This window comes from Orcinus orca, chromosome 3 (genome assembly GCF_937001465.1).
Source record: "Orcinus orca chromosome 3, mOrcOrc1.1, whole genome shotgun sequence".
Lineage (NCBI taxonomy): Eukaryota > Metazoa > Chordata > Mammalia > Artiodactyla > Delphinidae > Orcinus > Orcinus orca.
Window position 1 is genome coordinate 67,413,850 of NC_064561.1, and position 21,794 is coordinate 67,435,643.

The window sequence follows — 21,794 nt, forward strand, 5'->3', positions numbered from 1 at the left end:
ACTGAGTCAGTTTACTACTGTAGCTTTGGTTTTTATTTGATTCATTTATGGCTTGGTTTTGCATAAATACTAAAACCTCCATAATGAAGAGTAATTATCTGTTATGTAAACTTCAAAAGAGGAAAACTTAACTGAAGAAGATTGGGATCCATTTCCCTTCATGTAAATCCAGAGTTACCAAAAAAGACTCACTTTTCTCACAGCTCCCTTGCCTGATGAGTGTGATGTATAGGTGGGCTACTGTTTTCAATATTTCTGAGTTCCTGAGTGGAAGTTGAATTTTTTAAATTAGTGTTTTAAAATATAAGAAAAAACTCACTGAAAATTTTAAGTAATGCAGAAATTTTACAAATTCTTAATTTTATTCACTCCCCTATTGCCGATCACTTAGGTTGTTCATTTTAAATTTGCTATTACACAGAATGCTGCAATAAGCATGTCAGTGTGGTCTCTGTTTTGCATTATTTCTATAGATTAGGTAAATGGGATCTTTATGTTCACATCTAAATGTCATAAAGCCTGACGTTTTGAATTTGTAGATCAAATGTTTGAGACAAAAAATTTGGACAAATTGTGACCAATCATGCCTCTGAAGGACTGTCTTCAACTCTGCTTAAACTTTTATTACCTGGTAAGAATTGTGTGAAAACACAGACTAGGAAGACTGCTCACCACACAGCAGATATATTGGCCTTCTTTCTGTATTTCAAACGCCCAGCTCTTTCACACTACAGAGCTCTACTTATATTACACTTATATTTCCCTTTTCCTGAAACAGTCTCCAGATAGTCTCATAGCTAGCTTTTTGTTACTCAGCCCTCAGCTCAAACCTTACTTTCTCTGGTAATCCTATCTGGCTACTCAATCTCATTGCTAGGGTACATGTGATGTGGGTGTGCATCTTCACTGAAAATTTGGAAGTTCCTTTGCCATTGTTTTCCATGTATGCGTGGGAGTACATGTGCTCCAAGTCCAGCTGTTTAAATATATTTCATGGAACTTGAGATCTGTGTATTATTGCACAGCTATGTCTGATAATTCAATGAAATTACAGACGATTTCCCTATTAATGCCCTCATGATCCCTGGCGCTGATTACTAACTTGGTTTCTGCAGAACATATACATATATGAATTTAATGCAAAAGCAGTTGATGATTTATTGTAGTATCCTGCATCTCTTGTGTTTGTAAAAACAGTATGTGCTTTTAAAAAACAAACAATGAACCATAGGTAATTAATGGACAGTTTTAAAAAACCAAAACAGTTTTTAAAAACCCTCAAATGTGAGGGACTTCCCTGGTGGTGCAGTGGTTAATCCACCTACCAATGCAGGGGACACAGGTTTGAGCCCTGGGCTGGGAAGATACCACATGTTGTGGAGCAACTAAGCCCATGTGCCACAACTACTGAGCCTGTTCTCTAGAGCCCGTGAGCCACAACTACTGAGCCTGCATGCCACAACTACTGAAGCCCGTGCATCTAGAGCCCATGCTCTGCAACAACAGAAGCCAGCGCAATGAGAAGCCTGTGCACCGCAACAAAGAGTAGCCCCCGCTCGCGGCAACTAGAGAAAGCCTGAGCACAGCAACAAAGACCCAATGCAACCAAAATAAATAAATATATAAATAAAATTAATTTTTAAAAAACCATCAAATGTGATACGAAATTTTAAAAATTAAAAAAATTTTTTTTCTAGTTTAAAATGGCACATTGTTCTCATGAATCTCTTTTCTCTGTCAAACAGCCTGCTAATATAGTCACCCCCAAGGGCAAGGAAAATAGGAGATGAGACAACAGTGGATGAGAGATGTCAATGTTTTCAGAAGGCCAAAGCAGATGAAGAAACGATAAATTCATAGATCACAGAAAGTTACATGCTAAATGTCTGCAAGGAGGTATACCAAGGAGAAACAAACCCAACCACTTGATATAGACACTGAGGCTCAGTTTTTGCAGGCAGTTTCCAAGGAAGAGGGAAGGTGTGAGGCTAGAAACAGGATTCATTAATGTCTGTGTTCAGGGACTTCCCTGACAGTCCAGTGGTTAGGACTCTGGGCTTCCACCGCAGGGGGCACAGATTCCATCCCTGGTCTGGGAACTAAGATCCTGCATGCCATGTGGCACAGACAAAAAAAAATAAGATAAAATCTGTGCTCAGAGCTGTTGGATGTCCAGGAGCCCTATCTCACTCAAGCCAGATGACTTTTCCTTCCCCATGCCACAGACAGAAAGTTTATTTTCTGGGTAAATTGAACCAAAGAAGGCACAGATGGAGGCTGGGGGTCCATAGCATTGAACAAGGGAATTGTGTGAAAGTCTGTTTTCTGACTGCAGGATGTCAACCCTCTTCTCCCACTTGGTGTCATTAAATCAGTACCCAAGGTAAACACCACCCGCACCCCCCCTGCCCCGCAAACACACACAGAGACACACACAGTCAAGACTGGAAGATTATTCTCTGAAGAAACCATATGGTACCAGAGAAAAGAAATCCAGATACATTTGGGCACTCTCCAAAGAAAAGGCCAAGTCACTACTTACTACAATGAAGTCTACCTGTTGACAAACAGTATCCACGCACAATCTGCTTTTAGGTGCCTCACTTTTAAATATTAACTGATACCCAAAGAATCAGACAAGGAAAGCTTTCTAAATGAAAGAATCCTTTTAGCATACTTTCTGCCCCCTCCACCATTTTGTTTTTACCCCCAAAGTAAAATACCGCCTAGGGCTTAAAATGTAAACTTTAAGAGAATTCGTTCCAACGCTGGGATTATAAGCATATGGGAGGAAAAGTGTGTCCTGACAGCGGTACCCTCACTGATGCCCCAAACTGCATCTTGCCTACTAGGCCTGTAGTCAGTTATATCCAGAACTGCTGCTGCATAAAGCTGCATGGCTCCTCAGCAAGAACCCCGAGACTTAGCACGCACAGAGCGCTGGAGCCACACAGGTCTTTTATATCAAGTTTTTTAGCTGTATATAAATGTTTTCCAATGCGATTGTACACGGCCTTGACTTAACCTCTAGAAATAACGAGGGTGTGCGTCCCACCAGCTCACAGGGCTTCAGGCCAGGATCCTCGGCGATGTTACCACGAAAGAGGGGATCTGCCCGCCTCAGGCCTCCCCCGGCGTAGCCCCCGGCGGGCAAAGAGCTACACCTGGAGAGGCGCGGCGGCCGGCACCTTTGTGGAGCCGCCATTCCTCTCCGGAGACGATTAAGGGTTTTCTGATCCGAAGGAGCCACCGATTGTCAGGTAAACCCCGCAAAGTGTTTGTTCGTTTTCCCTATTTTAAACCTTTGTCTCTGTAGATTGACCCTTTGACCCCAGGCGCGATCAAGCACCTCCCATTTTGTTTTGCCGGGAGGTGGGGGTCTCTGGCCGAAAAGGAAGGCAAGTCTTCCTCCGCCGCAGCAGCGCCTAGAGTTTCTGGCCGTAATCGCAGGAATTTATCGGACAGCTTTCTACTGCTGTATTGAAATTCATTAGAAGTGTTTCTCTAGTCTGCCCCGGGGCCCGCGGGCGCTGGGACTAACGGGCGGCGCGGAGCGAGCGGGAGGGCGGCTGACGGGTTTAGGGCCCAGACGCGGCGGCCGCAGGGCGCCAGGAGAGGCGCGCGCGGCCCGCGGGCCGGGGGTTATTTCAGTGCGTGGGGAGGGCGGCCCGCGGCCTAGTCTGGGGTTAAGCGGCTTCTCCCGCGCCGGAGAGAGAGCCAAGAGCAGGCGGCTGGACACGGGACGGCCTCCTAAGCTCCAGAGAGTTCCCTTCCTCGGAGACCAGCAGAAGAGTGGGCGAACATGAAATCCAATCCTGCCATCCAAGCCGCCATCGACCTCACCGCGGGGGCCCTTGGGGGCACAGCATGCGTCCTGACCGGGCAGCCCTTCGACACACTGAAAGTGAAGATGCAGACGTTCCCTGGCCTGTACAAGGGCCTCGTCGACTGTGGCCTGAAGACGTACTCCCAGGTGGGTTTGCGGGGCTTCTACAAAGGGACCGGCCCCGCGCTGATGGCCTACGTCGCCGAGAACTCAGTCCTCTTCTTGTGCTACGGCTTCTGCCAACAGTTCGTGAGGAAAGTGGTTGGATTGGACAAGCAGACGAAGCTGAATGATCTGCAGACTGCGGCCGCTGGTTCCGTCGCCTCTGCGTTTGGCGCGCTGGCCCTGTGCCCCACTGAGCTGGTGAAGTGCCGGCTGCAGACCATGCACGAACTGGAGATGTCAGGGAGGATAGCAAAAAGCCATAATACAGTTTGGTCCGTCGTGAAGAGTATCCTTAGAAAGGATGGCCCCTTGGGCTTCTACCACGGACTCACGAGCACTCTGTTTCAAGTAGTACCAGGCTATTTCTTCTTCTTCGGTGGCTATGAACTGAGCCGATCGTTTTTTGCCTCGGATGGATCAAAAGATGAACTAGGCCCTGTCCCCTTGATGTTAAGCGGTGGAATTGCTGGAATTTGTCTTTGGCTTGTCATATACCCAGTGGATTGTATCAAATCCAGAATTCAGGTTCTTTCCATGTTTGGAAAACAGGCAGGACTTATCAGAACTCTTTTAAGTGTTGTGAAAAAGGAAGGAGTAGCAGCTTTATATTCTGGTCTGAAAGCTACTTTGATTCGAGCGTTCCCTGCCAATGCGGCACTATTTTTGGCTTATGAATACAGCAGGAAGATGATGATGAGCCAGTTTGAAGCATACTGAAGTGTCTTGGTGAATCTGGATCCAAGTACACGCCTTTGAGGACTATAATTTAACTCAGAGTTTCATGGAGCACTGGACCAGTGTGGTATTATTTTTGACTTCATGGGAACTTTGCTTTTGTCTTCCCTGCTTATATGCTAAATCTTAACCTTTATGGAAGAACCACTATTTTATATCATATAATTTCTGCCCATAATTGTATTGAAATAGAAAAGTTGCTGCGCTTGTGTTTGGTGAGGTAATACAGGGCGAGTGGGTGGCCGTATGTACCTAATCTGAAAAGCTAAACATAGTTGTATCACCGGGCTTTTGTATAAATCTACACATGTACATGCAGTTTGTTTGCTTATATGTTGTGAGTGAAACACAGTTTGGTTTCCATGTTTAATCTCATGTCACTAGAAAAACCGAGTTAAACATGTTTCAAGATGGTTATAAATGATTACTTAACCCACTCAAGATGTAGGGTCTCTTTAAAAGTCTGCTTAACATGTGCACTATATTAGACAGTTAAAGTTTTTAAAAAGTTTTTGGTGCTTGAAAACGAAAATATCCATCTACATTTTTTCATTTACAATGATTTATTTTATTTTTTATTGAGGTAATCTTGATTTATGGCATTATATTTCTACATCTGTATACCCTACAATGTGCTCACCACCAAAAATTTATTTTTCATCTATCACCATACAGTTGATCCCCTTTATCCACTTTGTCTCCCTCGTTTACCTACCTGCTCTGATAACCACTACTCTGTTGTCTGTAATGACATGTTTGTTTTATTTGGTTTTGGTTTGTTCATTTATTAGGGGTTTTGTTTGTTTATTATAGTTTTTCATATTCCAGATATGAGTGAAATCCTATAGTATTTATCTTTCTCTGTCTGACTTACTTCACTTAGCATAATACCCTCAAGGTCCCTCCATGTTGTCGCAAATGGCAAGATTTCATATTTTTTCTCATCTAGATTTTTTGTTTAATATTTATTCATTTATTTGGCTGCACCGGGTCTTAGTTGCGGCATGCAGGATCTTTAGTTGCAGCATGCAGAATGTTTTTTTAGTCGTGGCATGCGGGATCTAGTTCCCTGCCCAGGGATCCAACCTGGGCTGCCTGCCCTGGGAGCGTGGAGCCTTAGTCACTGGACCACCAGGGTGGTCTCTGTCATCTTAGATTTTTAAGAGGAGAATATACCTGCATAGTGATGTGTCTTCCACAGCCTCGAGTTAAAGTTTCAGAGTAGGCATCCTGGATTTTCCCAAGATGTTCTACTCTTAAAATAGTGCTATTCATCTTCAAAGTGGGATCGTATTCCACACTCTTAGTTAGGTGTGGCCTAGAGCATTAGGCCTCTGGGAAGTAGCCTGGCCTTTGTACCAAATTTCCTTCCTCTCTTCTCCCAAAGAGCTTCCCCTCTGCTCTACTTTAGACTGAGGAAGGGGTGAGGGATGGGGCTGTGCTTCTGTGCTTGGATGAAGACCCATGTAGTTGACAACAGTTCTTAGCTTCCAGTCTCAGGGTCCTGGCTTGGGTAGGATTCCAGGATGTACTATTGGCCCATTTAGGGGTTGTTGATTCCTTTTGGATCGTTCACTGTCCTCTCTGCCTCCACCAGTCAGAAACCCTTCCAGGGAACAGAGAGTGCCAAAGCCATGAGAACTTTTTGTTCCCTGATGGTGATCAGGTGACGTTACCAGTGGACGAAGTCCTCTCCTCTCAAATAGAACTAGACAGAACTTAGTGCTTGCAGTCCACAGTGATTAATGTTAGGGCTGACCCATCCTGAAGTTTACCTGAGGGCTGATAACTCCTTGTCATTTTTTTACAGTGTTGGAAACTTCTAAATTTTGTACTGGCCATCTGTGAGTTTTATTGATGACTGTATATATGATGTGATTTTACAAAGCAATGAAACATAAGAAAAGCAACTTTATTAAACTATACCATATGTATATATATAGGCACTGACAAAAACCAAAAACAAAAAAACATAGTTCGTCTGATCCCTACACACTTGTGCCTGTGTTCTTTGGCCCTATAATGTAAGAGGGTCATTCTTACTAAAGTAAGCCTCATCATTCCATGATGATCCAAGACCAGCAGAGTCTCTCTCAATAAGAAGTGTTCTTAAGCAGCCTGTAAAGCTGAAAAGAGGCAGGCTCCCAGTGTTAATGATCGCACGTGGCATGTGTGTCAATCACTGCTGGTGGAATGTACACCTGGTATGGAATCCCCAGTTTCCTTCAGCTTTCTTCTATCTGTGAAACCTCTGAGGTAAGTCTAGCCATATTGCCAGAGGCAAGAGGGTCAGGGTGATGGATGTTGACAAATGGGGGCTGGGGCAGACATTTGGGGAGGGGATGCTCAGTGTCATGCCTGGTGTGCTCCAGAGCGGTGGCTGGTCTTCCATTTGCTTTTTCTTTAAAAGAAAACCATTTTTCTACTTTACTTCTAAGTTATTTATACATTTAAGTTATATATTACGTACGTAAGTGGTCAGTAGCTACTTAATGGGGCTTCATTCAAGCAGGTCTGGATTAAAGTAGAAAAGAGAACAGGAATGGCTTCTGCAGGAAGTGGACCTTTCAAAGTCCGAAGGCCCCCTGCTCAGTACCCATGAGCTTGTCTCAATTAGCCCTATAGTCAACGGACCTTTTCACATGTTGTCCATTAAAGGTTTACCTAAATATCTTCAATAGAAATCATTTGAGGCAAGCAAGAGTGGGAGTAAGGAATTGAAACCCAAGTCAGAAGAATTGTTTTCCACCCTTTTTGCTTAATTCATGGTTCAATATTTAGATACAATTTGTACCACTTCAGATCTGTACTCAGACAAAAATATAGTAACTTGAAATATTGTGTTTAAAGAAATTTGAGTGTTCTATCATTAAATTATTTACCTAAATAAAAATATTTTTGAATTCACACCATTTACAGTATACTGTATTGAGCTCTGGGTATTCAGATATTAATGGTCTGGTTTCTGTTCTCAGGGATCTGATGGTCTAGATGTTTGTTTTCAGTCAGAAGAGCAATATTCTAGAATATAATTTAGAACAAAAAAATACAATCCAAATTATGTGTGTATATGTGTGTGTGTGTGTGTATGTAAAATCAATGATGTGTGTGTGTAAAATCTTTTCCTTAACTGTGTTTTTGTTTTTATATTGTGGTTTCTTTGTAGTCTTTAAATTAGTTTCATGGTATTTCTTTCTTTTTTCTTCTCCAGCTTTATTGAGATATAATTGACAAATAACATTGTGCATGTTTAGGGTGTACAATGTTATGATTTTATATATATGTTTATTATGAAATGATTATTACAATAAGGTTAGTTAATGTCCATCACCTCACAGGTTACTATATATTTATTTATTTATTTATTTTGAGGTGAGATGGTATTTATTTCTAAGATTTAAGTTGGTCAAATCCATATTTCTGATGCGTAGCCTTATTTTAAACTTTACTTCCACATAGTATAATTTATCCCTCAACGTTTTAAAAATTATTTCTTATTGAAGTATAGTTAGTTTACAATGTTGTGTTAGTTTCCAGTGTACAGCAAAGTGATTCAGTCATACATATGTTTGTGTGTGTGTGTGTGTATATATATATATATATATATATATATATATATATATATATATATCCTTGTTGTTTACCGATTTTATATATAGTAGTGTGTATATGTTAATCCCAAACTCCTAATTTATCCCTCCCTCCCCCATTCCCCTTTGGTAGCCATAAGTCTTTGACTCTATTTCTGTTTTGTAAATAAGTTCATTTGTATCATCTTTTTAGATTCCACAAATAACTGATATCATATATTTGTCTTTTTCTGTCTGACTTACTTCACTTAATATGGTAAACTCTAAGTCCATCCATGTTGCTGCAAAAGGCATTATTTCATTCTTTTTATGGCTGCATAATATTCCATTGTGTGTGTGTGTATGTATATATATATATATATATATATATATACATCTTCTTTATCCATTCATCTGTTGATGGGCATTTAGGTTGCTTCCATGTCTTGGCTATCATAAATAGTGCTACTATGAACTTGCATGTATCTTTTAAAATTAGAGTTTTCTCTGCTATCCCTCAATTTTTTTTTTTTTTTTTTTTTGGCCATGGTGCAAAACTTGCAGGATCTTAGTTCCCGACCAGGGATTGAACCCAGGCCATGGCAGTGAAAGCACCGAGTCCTACCACTGGACTGCCAGGGAACTCCTTCTTATCCCTCAACTTTGAAAAATCTTATTATACCCTTTGGTCTACTGTCAGGACCAGATGGTATGTATCTTGCAATGCTATAGTGATACTGTAGCTAGAAATTCATTCTCTGTTCCAGCTTTCATGGGATACTAATACCAAGCTACAGCAGTTAAGTATATGTAATATCTCAGAAGGACCATATCTGGAGTATCAAACTTGATCATTTTCTTGAATTAAACAAGAGAATGTCCCCAAGGTGTTGAACTTGGAAGGAAAGTAGGTTCTCTTCTTCTGGCCCATATCTCTAAGAAGGGGTGATATTATTATCAGGAAGTTGTTGTGTGCATAAAACAGTCACAGGAGATTTTTTGCTCAAGCCAGAAAGTACCTTCTGTTTGGAGCCTATGTTTCCAACGTAAGCACCCTTTGAAATTTGAAATTCCTGTTTCAAAGTCTGTGACTCTCTGGTCTCTCTGATCTCTCCAAATTCATGTGGAATGGCCCAGGAATCTTCTCTGAGAGCCTTTTTAGAAAGTAAATTATTTCAGTGTTGGAACTATCATCTAAGTCTGTGGTCTGCCCTTTGAGCTCCATGGTCCACCGTGTTTTCAGTGCCCTCCAAATGCCAGCACTTTTAAATACAGGCTCCTTGTGAATGGTGTAAATGATGTTTAAAAGGCGGACTAGGATCATCCTGTGTCCCTATCTCTTCAAGGTTGGTGGAGTATCATCTGTTCTGATGCTCTGTTCATTGCCACAGATATAATGGCTTTTTCAAAACCACTTCAGAAAATTTGGTATTACTGGCTTTAGTCTGCACCTTGAGACAAAAAATTTCACAGCTGGGTAAGTAGTTTTGTAGAAAATTGATGTCTGTTAACAACTCTGCACATTCTGTGGGGGGAAAAATTGTACTCAGAAAGAGTATTATTTCTGTTACAGGGAAGCCAGATAATTGTCTATATAGTGAGAATTTCTACTCCAGCCTAACGTAGTTTCACTGGGTCCTCCTCAATAACCAGCAGACTTTAATCGGGGCATCCTCCCACTTAATTTCTTTGCACATTGACTTACAAATGGTTCTTTTGTCCATTCGGAGCAAAGACTCCTTTCTGCCTTTCGATGAATGGCAGACCCTTCAACCCGTGCTCTGAGTTCCCGATCTAGGTTCTTGGAGGTTTTGTCCACAAAAAGCCTTCTCTGTCTCCTTAGCACCAGACATGGGAATCTACTCGGACTCAGGTGCCCACTTGGTCATGAAGAGGCCGTGCAGCAGGATAAGTCTTGGGTTCTGAGTCCGGAGGCCGGCCGCGGAGCCATTACTCTCTTTTGTAATGCATTAAGGATTTTAGCACACACTGCTTTTTATTTTTAATTCTCTGCTTCTATTTTTATGCTTGCCTCTCCACTTCTCTTTGCCGTCTGGAGTCAAAGCTGAACCACGTCGATAAGAGCCTTGCACTATATCCAAGAGTTTTTCCTCCAGATTGATTCTGGTCTGTTAGTGCGAAGAACTAGGCAGGAAGTCTCCTGGGTTTCAGGACTTTCACTCCTTGAAAGAAGGTCTAAAGACTTGGTTGAACTTAAACATTTTTGGCAAGAATACTTCATTGGTGATTCTGTGTGCTTTATATTCTCTCACATGTGCTGTTTTGTTTTATTTTTATACGGTTGGACCTCAAGTTCACAGAATTGGATTATGATAAACTGTCATCATTAGTCCATACCTGACCTGCATTGTTTATTTACTTACCTATCCAGTATCATTTAGCTGTATATCTATATATGTAGTTATCTATCGAAATAGTAATAAGAATTTGTGAACACAGTACCTCCCCACAAATGCCAGGACCTTGGTAGTGATATACATCTGATCGTACAAATGGTCCCTCCTACCACTCCCTGGACCCAGCAGATCAAGGTAACTATCATCCTGAATTCTATGTGCATCATTCTTTGCTCCTCTGAATTTTTTTTTTGTATTATATGTTACTCCCACATATATATTTTTCTAGTTGTTTTAAATTTTATAGTAAGGGTAAAATACTGTATGTGATACTTTGGTACATTTTTTTCTCTAATATTTATTTTTAAAATCCAATCATCTTGTGTTCCTGTAATTCATTTATTTAGATTACTGTAAAACATTCCATTCTGTGAGTATGCCGTAGCTTATTCATTCAGTTGATAGGCATATGGATTGTTTCCTGATTTTTGCTCCTGTTGCCCACTGTCAATATAAACATTCTTATATATACCTCCTGATGCAAATGTGCAAGAATTTCTTTTGGGTATATAACTAGGAATAGGAATTCTGGAACTCGCAAGTATTTATCTAGGAGTAATCGTTATATTTAATAGCTAATATTCAACTATTTGGCAAAGTAGTTGTATGGATTTTTACATGCACTTGCAATATATAGGCCTGAATCTCTTGTATCCACAGGCTTTCCAACACTTGGCATTGTCAGGCTTTTAAATTTTTGTCAAACAAAAAAATCTACCTGATCTTGGTTTTGATCTATATTTCTCTAATTACAGCAAAAGAACATCTCTTTGTGCATCTATTAGTTATACGTTTCTTCTGTGAAATGTTTGTTCATGTCTTTTACCATTTTTCTATTGTTATTTTTATTTATATTGGTTTGTAGGAGTTCTTTATATATCCTTGATATTAATTCTTTGTCAGTGTGTATATGTGAGTATCCTCTCCTGGTTTGTACCTTTTCACATCTTTAAGATGTCTATTGATGAATGAAGTTTCTTGATTTTATTACCAATGTATTAATCTTTTATTCTATTGTCAGTGTCTTTTTAAAGAAATTATTTCTAGCCCAAGGTCTAAAATCCATTAACCTGTATTTTCCACTAAGAGCTTGAACGTTGTTTTGGGTTTTGTTTTTGTTTTTGACATTTGAGTCTTAGAACCATTTGAAGTTGATTTTTAAATTAAGACCCAATTTAATCTTTTTCTGTATGGATAACCATTTTTAATTGAACATTTCATCTTTTCGCATTGATCTGTGTTATGGACTGAATGTTTGTGCCCCACCCCCTACCCTAGTTCATATATTGAAGCCCTAGCCCCCACTGTGATAGTGTTAGGAGGAGGGGCCTTTGGGCACTAATTAGGTTTAGATAAAGTCATGAGGGTGGAGCCCATGATGGGATTAGTGTCTTTATAAGAAGAGGAAGAAATATCAGAGCTGCTTCTCAAACCACGTATACATACATGGTGTATGTATACATACATGGTGTATGTATACGTACATGGTGTATGTATACGTACATGGTGAGGAGGCTGCAGCCTGCAAGCCAGGAAGAAGACCATCATTAAGAAACCAACTGCTACATAGAGAATGGACTTGAGGACACGGGGAAGGGGAAGCTGGGACGAAGTGAGAGAGTGGCATGGACATATATACACTACCAAATGTAAAATAGATAGCTAGTGGGAAGCAGCCACATAGCACAGGGAGATCAGCTTGGTGGTTTGTGACCACCTAGAGGGGTGGGATAGGGAGGGTGGGAGGAAGGGAGACGCAAGAGGGAAGAGATATGAGAACATATGTATATGTATAGCTGATTCACTTTGTTATAAAGCAGAAACTAACACACCATTGTAAAGCAATTATACTCCAATAAAGACGTTAAAAAAAAAAAAAAACAGAAACCAACTGCTGGCACCTTGGTCTTTGACTTCCCAGCCTCCAGAACTATGCGAAATAAATATCTGTTGTTTAAGCCACCAGTCTATGGTATTTTGTTAGAGAAGCCTGAGCAGACTAAGACATTCTGAATTGCCATCTCTGTAATGTTCAAACATTCCATATATATATGTCTATTTTTGAGCTCCCTAATCTATTACATTTGTCAAATTTTCTGCCTTTGCACCAATATCAGACTATCTTGATTAATATAGCTTTATAACAAGTCAATAATAAGTAAGGCAAATTTTTAATCCTACTTTTTTTCTTAAGAAGTTTCCTAGCTCTTATTTTATTCTTTCATATGAATTTTAAAGTAATGTAATGTTTAAAGTAATGTTGTCCTGGGGGAGAAGAGAATTTATAACTTTAAAACATTGAATCTTCCAATTCAGGAACATCATATATTTCTCCATTTATATGTCATCTTAGTGTCTCTTCACAAAGGCATATGGTTTCTCCATAGAGGCCTTATACTTTATTAGTTAGACTTATTCCTAGCTACTTGATTTTTTTTAATTATTATAAATTCTATCTTTAAAATGTCAATTTCTGTTTACTGCTTTATAAAATAAATTGATTTTATATTGATTTTCCAAATTCAGCAACTTTACTAAACTCTTTAATTATAATATTTTATCTGTAGGTACTTTTGGATTTTCTTTGTACTCCTTAGTATCATCTACAAATAATAACAACTTTGCTTCTTATTCTGCAATCTACATAACTTGTATTTCTTTGCCTTATTATTCTGGCCAAAACTTCCAGTACAATATCAAATAAATGTAATAGTGGGCATTTGTGTCCTGTTTCTGATGTCAGAGGAAAGGTTTTAACATTTCACCATTAATGTGTTTTGCTGTACATGTTTTCATATCATTTAAGGATTAAGGAAGTTTTATTTCTAATTTAAGGAGTTTTTCCCCCCATTATAAACAGAATTTTATCCAATCCTTCTTCTGTGTCTCTAAAAATTATTGTATGATTTTTTTCTCTTTTACTTTATGTCAGTGAGTGATATTGGCTTTTAATTTTCCTTTCTTGATATCAGGGTTATGCAAAACATTTTAAGGGCGTCTTCTCCCTTTTTTTCTATTCTATGGTAGTGTTTGTATAAGATTGGAATTATTTCTTCCTTGAATTTTTGGTACTACTCACAGCGCCTTTCTTTCTTCCTTTGTTTTTTAAAGAAAAGTTTTTCTAATTAACTTGAAAAGTAGTTTAAGTGGGTAAGCAGAAGGGTACCTTGTATAATGCTAGACAGTTGCAGTATGGGAAGAAATGGACTGAGGCCCTGAGATGAAATTGGGGTGGTCCTCTACATCTGGGGAATGGGGACAGCAGCTCTCAGTGGAGCCCAGGCAGCGCCAGTTGTGACCCGACTGTGCGTTTGGTTTCAACCGGCGTCGTCCGCGAGTCCTGCGCTGGGTTACTTTACACTAGTGAAATGTTAACCAGCCATATTGGCTCAATAAATAGCTTCAGTAAGGAGTGAATTTCCTTCTAGAAATCAGTGCCTATTTTTCCTGGAAACTCCATTTTAAATAGTCCGGTTCCACCTGAAGTCAAGCTGTTGTCATTGCTGTCATTCCATGATGTTCTCTCCCGTGACACCTGTAGGTCAGATGAACCACTTTTTTGATTTAGAGATACTTACGTCCTTTGTGTTAAAGTTATTTTGAAGGGGTTGACTTGCTGGATGGCTCTATTCTTTTTCCTCCAGGAAGAAGGGGAGAAATGTACTTGGAAGTAATGTATGTTTATATCAATTTGCAAATTCCTGTACATATATATATATATATATATACACATATATATATATGTATATATATATGTGTATATATATATATATATTTTTTCGGTACGCGGGCCTCTCACCGTTGTGGCCTCTTCCATCACGGAGCACAGGCTCCGGACACGCAGGTTCAGCAGCCATGGCTTACGGGCCCAGCCGCTCCGCGGCATGTGGGATCCTCCCGGACCGGGGCACAAACCCGTGTCCCCTGCATTGGCAGGCGGACTCTCAACCACTGTGCCACCAGGGAAGCCCTAGCGATATATTTTTTTAAGCGTGAATGTAACAACATACTGTGAATTCCATCTTGGTTACAAATGAGACTCCTTTAGTCAGTTATGCAAATAAAATCAGTTCTTAAAAAAAAAACCAAAAAGAAAAAAACCTTATGGTTTAGTGGCTCCAATGATACCAAGCCCACGGTAAGCAGCTCTTATGACATTATGATCGTTTGATGTCCCATAGTCAGCCACTCATTCTCTACTAGGGCTCAGGAGCATGACAGCATCTACTTATAAGGACACAGAAGTTATCTGCTATAGAAGGCATGGATCTGCACTATAAGATTTGCACTATAATCATCCTACTGTGGCTTGCTGGAAACTCCACACAGCATCCTTATCCACTACTGGCATTTTTAGCAACATCAGATTGACTAGATGACATCAGATTGGCTAGTATTATCGTTTCAACCTGCTACGTATCTTTTCCTTACTCCGGGCCCTGCTCAAACCTGGCAGCATTTTGAGTTCCAAATATGGTATATGCTGCCTCTAAAATCCAGAGAGGTCCCCAAAGACAGTGCCTCTCTTTTAGTGGTAAGAGATGTAAGAGATAACTTGTATTTTACCTTGGGGGTGTGATTTCCTGGCATGCCCCAGACCCCTAGAATCATCACTGATGGGGCAGGCCCCTGAATCTTCACGGGGCTAATCTTTTACTCTTTGACATGCATGTGTCCTGCTAGGCCATCTAGGGTCCTTTTCATTTACTGCTCATTAGGCCCAATTAGCATGATGTCATCAATATGGTAGTCTAACATTATGTTCTGCAGAATGTTCAATGTTGAGGTCTTTGTGGAGTATGTTACAAAAGAAAGGGAAAGAGTTAACATAGCTCTGGGGCAAGACAGTGAATATATTTTGCTGCCCTGTTATGAGAAGATGAACTGCTTTTGATTTTATTCACTGGTGGAGTTTAAGATGAATGCATTCACCAGAAAAATAGCCACCTACCAAGTGCTAAAGGTTATACTAATCTGCTCCAGTAGAGATAACCACTGGTATGGCAGCTGTAATTGGAGCTGCCAGTTGATTAAGCAAATTGCAGTCCATTGTCATCACTATGATCCATCCAGTTTTTGCAGGGGGTGAACAGGTGAATTAAATGAGGATATGAGGAGACTATCACCTCTGCATACTTTAACTTTTAGACTGTAATGCTCACCTCTGAAATTAGGATGCAGTGTTACTTATTTACTATCTTGGCTAGGGAAAGGGAAATTTCAGGTTTTCCACTATAATGTTTCTTACCCTACCAGTCAGGGAACAAATGAAAGGGTTTGACATTGAAGGTTTCTAAGACCATCCCCAGGTTTGGTGATTTGCTAGAAAGACTCATGAGACTCAGCATATAGTCATACTCATGACTGTGAGAATGTAAAACGATACAGTAAAAGGATACAAAGAAAAATCAGCAAAGGGAAAAGGTGCCTTGGACAAAACCTGGAGGAAAGTAGATAGAAATTTCTAAGATCCTCTTCCTTGGATTCACACAGAATGTGCTTCATTCTTCTAGCATCAGATTGAAACAACATGTATGAAGTGTTGTCTACCAGCGAAGCTTACCTGAAATCCAGGGGTTTTATTGGGTGCTGGACACATGGGCATCCCCTGTCTAGCATAAACTACATTGTTTGTATATACAGTTTAGGCACAGTAAATGGCCTTTATCAGTTATGAAACGCTGGGGACAGTCTCCAAATCCAAGTCCCAGATGCCAACAAAGGGCCAACCTTGCAAGCAGGGCTTTCTAAGGATAGGAGTCTCAGGCCTGCTATGGTAACTCTTTCCTGCACAGCCCATCCCCTTGGCCCTTGGCCAAGGTGTCTTTACAACAAGATTATCATCAGTAGGACCCCATGTAGCAGGGCGAGACCAACATACAACATTGGCCTCAGTTATGCCCTCCATGGGTCCTAGATTTGGCCAGTTAAACAAATCCCACTAACCGTAAAGGCCTACCTTAGAAAGCCAGGTATCTTCCTGTTTAAGTTTTTGTTGTAACCTTTTCACCTGACCCAAGGCATCAAGTCAGGCACAGCACAACTCTGGCTAGGAAGTTGAAGCTAACACAAATGCCTTGTAGGGCTGAGGCAGTGTCATGATAGCAGGGTACACATGGAAGAAATACAGTCCCAGAGGGCACATGTAGTACCTCTGGAAACAGAGAGTTTACATAGTTAGGGCACCCCAAGCAGGACATACATTAGTTAGGCAGTACTGGTTAACAGAGACTTCAAGATGGCCTCTAACCATGGGGCCTCCTGCTCCAGGATTCTCAGTTCAGTCCAAATAATTCAGTTCAGTTTTTGGTTTCAAAGGGGCTTCCCGAGGCAGTTGGTTCCAAACAGTTTTGCTTGTGCATGACATCACCTTTTCCACCTCACAGGCGTGGACAGCATCTGGAAGTGTTCTGCATGGAAAGTGCAGGAGCTGGAGCCATTCTCTGCTGCCTCATAGTCAGCACTGTCAGGTGTGATTGTGGGCTCAGCAGTCCATTTGAATCCAGAATGCTCACAGCAGCTTGGAAAAGCAGCATGGGGAGTTTTCCTTCAAGAAGAGAGGGAAGCTTCCAGGAAGAGGTCTGAAAAACAAACATTGTTAATGTCCTCCCCACTCTCTGTGCCTCTCCGGGCTGTGTTTTCTTCAGTGTTAAAAAATCAATGTGTCCCATTCAGCAATTATGACTTTATATTTTTTTAGTCATCCTCTCCTCTTACCCAGATCTTTTGTCTGAAAGGGTCATATGCAAGACAAAAGCATTTTCACAGAAACAATTTTTTATATAATTTTTACCATAAAGTCATATCATGTTAAGGAATTTATCATGATGATATCCTGAATTTTCAAAGGTTTTCAAAATGGATTTACACAGATCAATCTCTTTCTGGGGATGGTTGCATTTAACAGTCAAATTGCCTTAATAAGATGTGTGTACTAGGTAAAAGGTGAGGGAAATAGAGTCACACTATCAGTTCATTGATGCAAATTGCAACCAATCTAGAAATCTGAACACAAGTCAATAGCAGTGGAACGTACCCCATTGGGGGTCCAGAGTCTGATCTGTCAGGAGTGGGTGGAGGGGGTCATAGTTGCTGTGATGTGCCTTCCCCCAACTTGCAGCTTTCCACAGTACTCACAAATTAGAACTGCAACCATTCTCTGTATATCCCTATCAGAAACAAAGAGCCAGGGCTTCCCTGGTGGCGCAGTGGTTGAGAGTCCGCCTGCCGATGCAGGGGACACGGGTTCGTGCCCCGGTATGGGAAGATCCCACATGCCGCAGAGCGGCTGGGCCCATGAGCCTGCGCGTCCGGAGCCTGTGCTCCGCAGCGGGAGAGGCCACAACAGTGAGAGGCCCGCATACCGCAAAAAAAAAAAGAGAAAAAAAAGAAAAAAAAAAGATATATAGAGCCAGTCAGCACCTCAATTACAGATGGCCCCATCAGTAAATAAGACTTTCCTGTGGGCATCTGTAAGTGGTCCAGATGGTCCAGCCAGCATCCATGTTTTCTCTGTTTAAGGCCCCACAAAGGGGTTTCCTAAATCTGTAACAGGCACAGCATCTGTGTTCCCTTTATGGAGCCTGTGGCTGCTTTCAGTTTAGCACAGCTCATGCTATAACTGAAATGGTGCTTAGAAGATAGTATCAGATTTTCCCTTAGAGTCAGATCTAGGCAATTAGGATCTGTGAGTTCAGAATGCCAAGAAAGCCGGTGGTAGGGGACAGTGGAAATGCTCCCCAAATCCAAGTTCCCAGATAACAGCCAAGGGCCAACCTTGCAAGCAGGGCCTTGTAAGGATAGAGTATTAAGCCTGCTACATTAATTCTTTTCTGCACAGGCTTCTTCCAGCTGATGAGTATATCTATCCCAATTATACACTCAGGGACCCAGGAAATACTCACATGGTAGGTCTGGATGCTTTGGACCCTCTGAGATGGATTTGGGCCTAAATTCCATTCATCTCTTCATCTCTATAAGCCTGCATTATAACTGAAGGACCATTATGGTGTTTTAGGTCACCTCTTATCAGAGTCTGCTCAGGAACTATATTTCACCTTCCTTGAGAAGTCTGGATAATCCACTTTCCCAAGTGCAGTTACCCAGGCAAACAGCTGCAGATCTCTTTAGGAAAGGATAGAAGGAACACTTAGAGTCTTTAGCTGCAGTGGCATTGCCCTTCCTTAAAGAGGGTCATCTTCACCTTCTAACAGGCTCTGGTATGTGATCTGACATACCTAAAAACAGGGTGAGGGACTGCAATTGTCCATTGCAGTAGCTGTATACCAGCTCTCAAATATCTTTATTAAACAAGTCAAGCAACATTTTATTTGGCTGTCTATCTTTCTCACTCCCAGGAACACAGTGGTTTATTAGGCATAGCCACAATCCCTATGTGTAAAAACACCTTGGTTGCCATGATGGTCTTGCTGCTGCTGCAGTAGTTAAATCTACTTTGCCACTAATTATGTGAAGCCATTTGGTCTCTGTTATTCTGAAATCTCATTATCCTCATTCATGCCAGAGAGCTCAGTTCTTTGCCAGCATCAATACCACAAACCCTTGTCTATAGGGGATAGTTACCCACTGAGCTTTACAAAAATGTCAGTATTTTCCTCACTAGAAGCCTCACTTCTGGGCCATCTTAGGGAACATAATTGTCGGGTTCTCAGGGTTTATACAGTAAACCCATTCTAACATTCCCACCTCTCCGAGCCTTCTGATATTCTCCTCCATACTATGTCCAAGGGTAGTTCATATCTCTACTACATTTATTAGCCATTAATTGTGTCTAATCTTCAAAAAGCCTTTGACCTTTCTGGCCAAAGTATTAGGATCTGGTCCAGGTATCCTTGCCAGAAGCTTAAATCCCAAGTCATGGGCAAGTTCTCCATGCCATTTAATTCTACCAAATCTAGGCTTATATTCTGTACCCTGGTCCAATACCCTCAAAATCCACTCTCACATTTTCCCTGTATCCTGCTGGTATGTATTGGTCAGGCCTTGCAATTCTTTCTGTGAAAGTTATCTCCCCCAGAATGGACAGTATACTTTTCCATAGGTTATAGCCTAAAAGGAATGTGGATTAGAGGGACAGATGTGGAGAAGAACAAGTGTCACTTTGTAAAGCACCTGCCTCATAAGTTTGTTGTATGATTTCCAGGAAAGGGGATAGTGCTTTCCTCTGGCAAGTAGTAAAAGTCTGCTTATGTTGGCCTGGAGGAGTCAGACAGTCAAGGGCTTTAAGATTTTCATGTTCATTTAGCAGCAAATACTGGTATAGCTGGGGAAAGGGCTATTTGATATCTTATGGATAGAACTATGCCTGGCACATAGTAAGCATTATGTAATGTTTTTAAAGTAAAAAGCCACATAATTGACCTTCTTTTCAATTTCAGTATTAATATTCACAACTGCAGTGTTGAACATTTAGTGAGCATTCATATGAGGCACATATATCTACATACTCTGTACTCCATTCTGGAGAGTTCCGTAAACATATCTCTCACCCAGTGTGATACTGTGATTTATAATAGGAAATATATATTTGATCTTCATCCTCGGTTTCTGATACGGCTCTTAAAACCCTTGGAATTTCCTAAGTGAAGTGAAGAGAGCAATAAAGGTGTCTCTTGTTATGTTATGTTAATGAGGTGACTTTTGGAAGAGCACCTAAGGATGGGATGCTGGTTGCCAGGAGAACCAAACATGTTATTAGAGGGTTAGAACTTTCAGTCCTTCCCCTGACATCTGGGGAGGGGAGAGGGACTGGAGATTAAGTTTAATCACCAATGACCAATGATTTAATCAACCATGCCTATGTAATGAAGCCTCCAGAAAAACCCAAAAGGACAGGGTTCAGAGAGCTTCTCAGTTGGTGAACACATGGATATTTGGGGAGAGTGGCACATTAGGAGGGCATGGGAGCTCTGTGCCCCTTTCTCCATACCCTGCACTACGCATCTCTTCCATCTGGCTCTTCCTGAGTTGTACCCTTTTATTATAAACCGGTAATTTAGTAAGTAAAATGTTTCTCTGAGTTCTGCGCCACTCTAGCAAATTAATCAAACCCAAGCTTTGTGGGAACCTCTGATTTACAGTCAGTCGGTCAGAAGTACAGGTACAGCAGTACAGCAACCTGGGCTTGCCACTGGTGTTTGGAGTCTGAGAAGGGAATCTTGGGACCCTCCAATCCGTAGCCAGTTGGTCAGAAGCACAGGTAACAACATGGGCTCGCAATTGGCATCTGCAGTTGGGGTTGCGGGGGGAGTCTTGTGGGACTGAGTTCTCAACTTGTGGAATCAGGTGCCATCTCAGGGGAGATAGTGTCAGAACTGAGTTGACTTGTAGGATACCCAGCTGGTGTCAGAGCATTGCTTGTTGGAGGTGTGGAAGAAAACCCCCTCTCCTCACATTGAAATTGGGTGCGCAGAACACAAAAGAGTTGACGTCAGTGACGTGGGATTTGCTAGATTAGCCCTGGCTCACGGAAACACGTGGTTTGGGAAGAGAAAGGATGAAAGGGCAGGGGATGAAGAACCTCTGATTCCTGGGCCACATGGTCACCCATGGTATGGAGCAGCAGCTCGCTGTAGTCAGTTACTAAAGGTAAAAGTTACCAGTGGAATCCAAATCCTGGGGAATGGAATCACTGGGTGTATAAGGAAGTGCAAAATAATAAGAAGGATGCTAAACATACAATCCCTTGGTTATTGTTATCTGTAATAGCTAAACTAAAAGTAAAAGAGAATGCTGGGTTAGACCTTGATGCTGGTCCAAACTCAGATTTCAGTGAGTCTGAGCTTGGGCCACTAGCCTCAAAGCTGCCCCCAAGGTAAAAAATGTGCAGGGACAACAGAAAGGCCTCTAAGATCTCTGGTCACAAAGAAGGTAATCAACATGGGGCGGGTGGGAGGGGGAGAGGACAAAACCAAGAAACTCCTGAAGCCAGGGTTATGGTGTGAAGGAATTGTTTCATTTTGTAGATCAGTATCATCAGCTTCCTGAAGAACGTTTACTGAAATGAATCATAACTAATGTGGGGGCTGTGTCTTTGGTTTTGAGTGCTGCAGAGTGGAAGAG

General features: G+C 41.2%; 5 protein-coding genes and 1 long non-coding RNA gene across 8 annotated transcripts in view; 4 read left to right on the top strand and 2 right to left on the bottom strand.

Moving 5' to 3' along the window:
• Window positions 1-21,794, bottom strand: part of LOC117196771 (uncharacterized) — a 190,218-nt gene that overhangs the window by 15,856 nt on the left and 152,568 nt on the right. The gene's annotated exons all lie outside the window — the stretch shown is intronic.
• LOC101286646 (transcription initiation factor TFIID subunit 7) overlaps window positions 1-21,794 on the top strand; it is a 209,203-nt gene that overhangs the window by 2,887 nt on the left and 184,522 nt on the right. The gene's annotated exons all lie outside the window — the stretch shown is intronic.
• The window catches only part of LOC101284110 (transcription initiation factor TFIID subunit 7), a 179,059-nt gene that overhangs the window by 2,887 nt on the left and 154,378 nt on the right, over window positions 1-21,794 (top strand). The gene's annotated exons all lie outside the window — the stretch shown is intronic.
• Window positions 1-21,794, top strand: part of LOC125964116 (transcription initiation factor TFIID subunit 7) — a 178,927-nt gene that overhangs the window by 2,755 nt on the left and 154,378 nt on the right. The gene's annotated exons all lie outside the window — the stretch shown is intronic.
• Window positions 3,803-4,890, top strand: LOC125964118 (mitochondrial ornithine transporter 2-like). The gene has a single exon (XM_049708689.1). The coding sequence runs from the start codon at window positions 3,803-3,805 to the stop codon at window positions 4,706-4,708; it is 906 nt and encodes a 301-aa protein (XP_049564646.1). The 3' UTR covers window positions 4,709-4,890.
• The window catches only part of LOC101285376 (protocadherin beta-13), a 61,807-nt gene continuing 54,698 nt past the window's right edge, over window positions 14,686-21,794 (bottom strand). Inside the window, exon 4 of the mRNA XM_049708681.1 lies at window positions 14,686-17,293. Within this exon, the coding sequence (XP_049564638.1) occupies window positions 17,262-17,293 (32 nt within the window). The 3' untranslated portion in view covers window positions 14,686-17,261. The remainder of the gene's footprint in view (window positions 17,294-21,794) is intronic.

Excerpts from the sequence above, each read along its gene's own strand:
- LOC125964118 (XM_049708689.1), top strand. The coding sequence starts at position 3,803 with ATGAAATCCAATCCTGCCATCCAAGCCGCCATCGACCTCACCGCGGGG.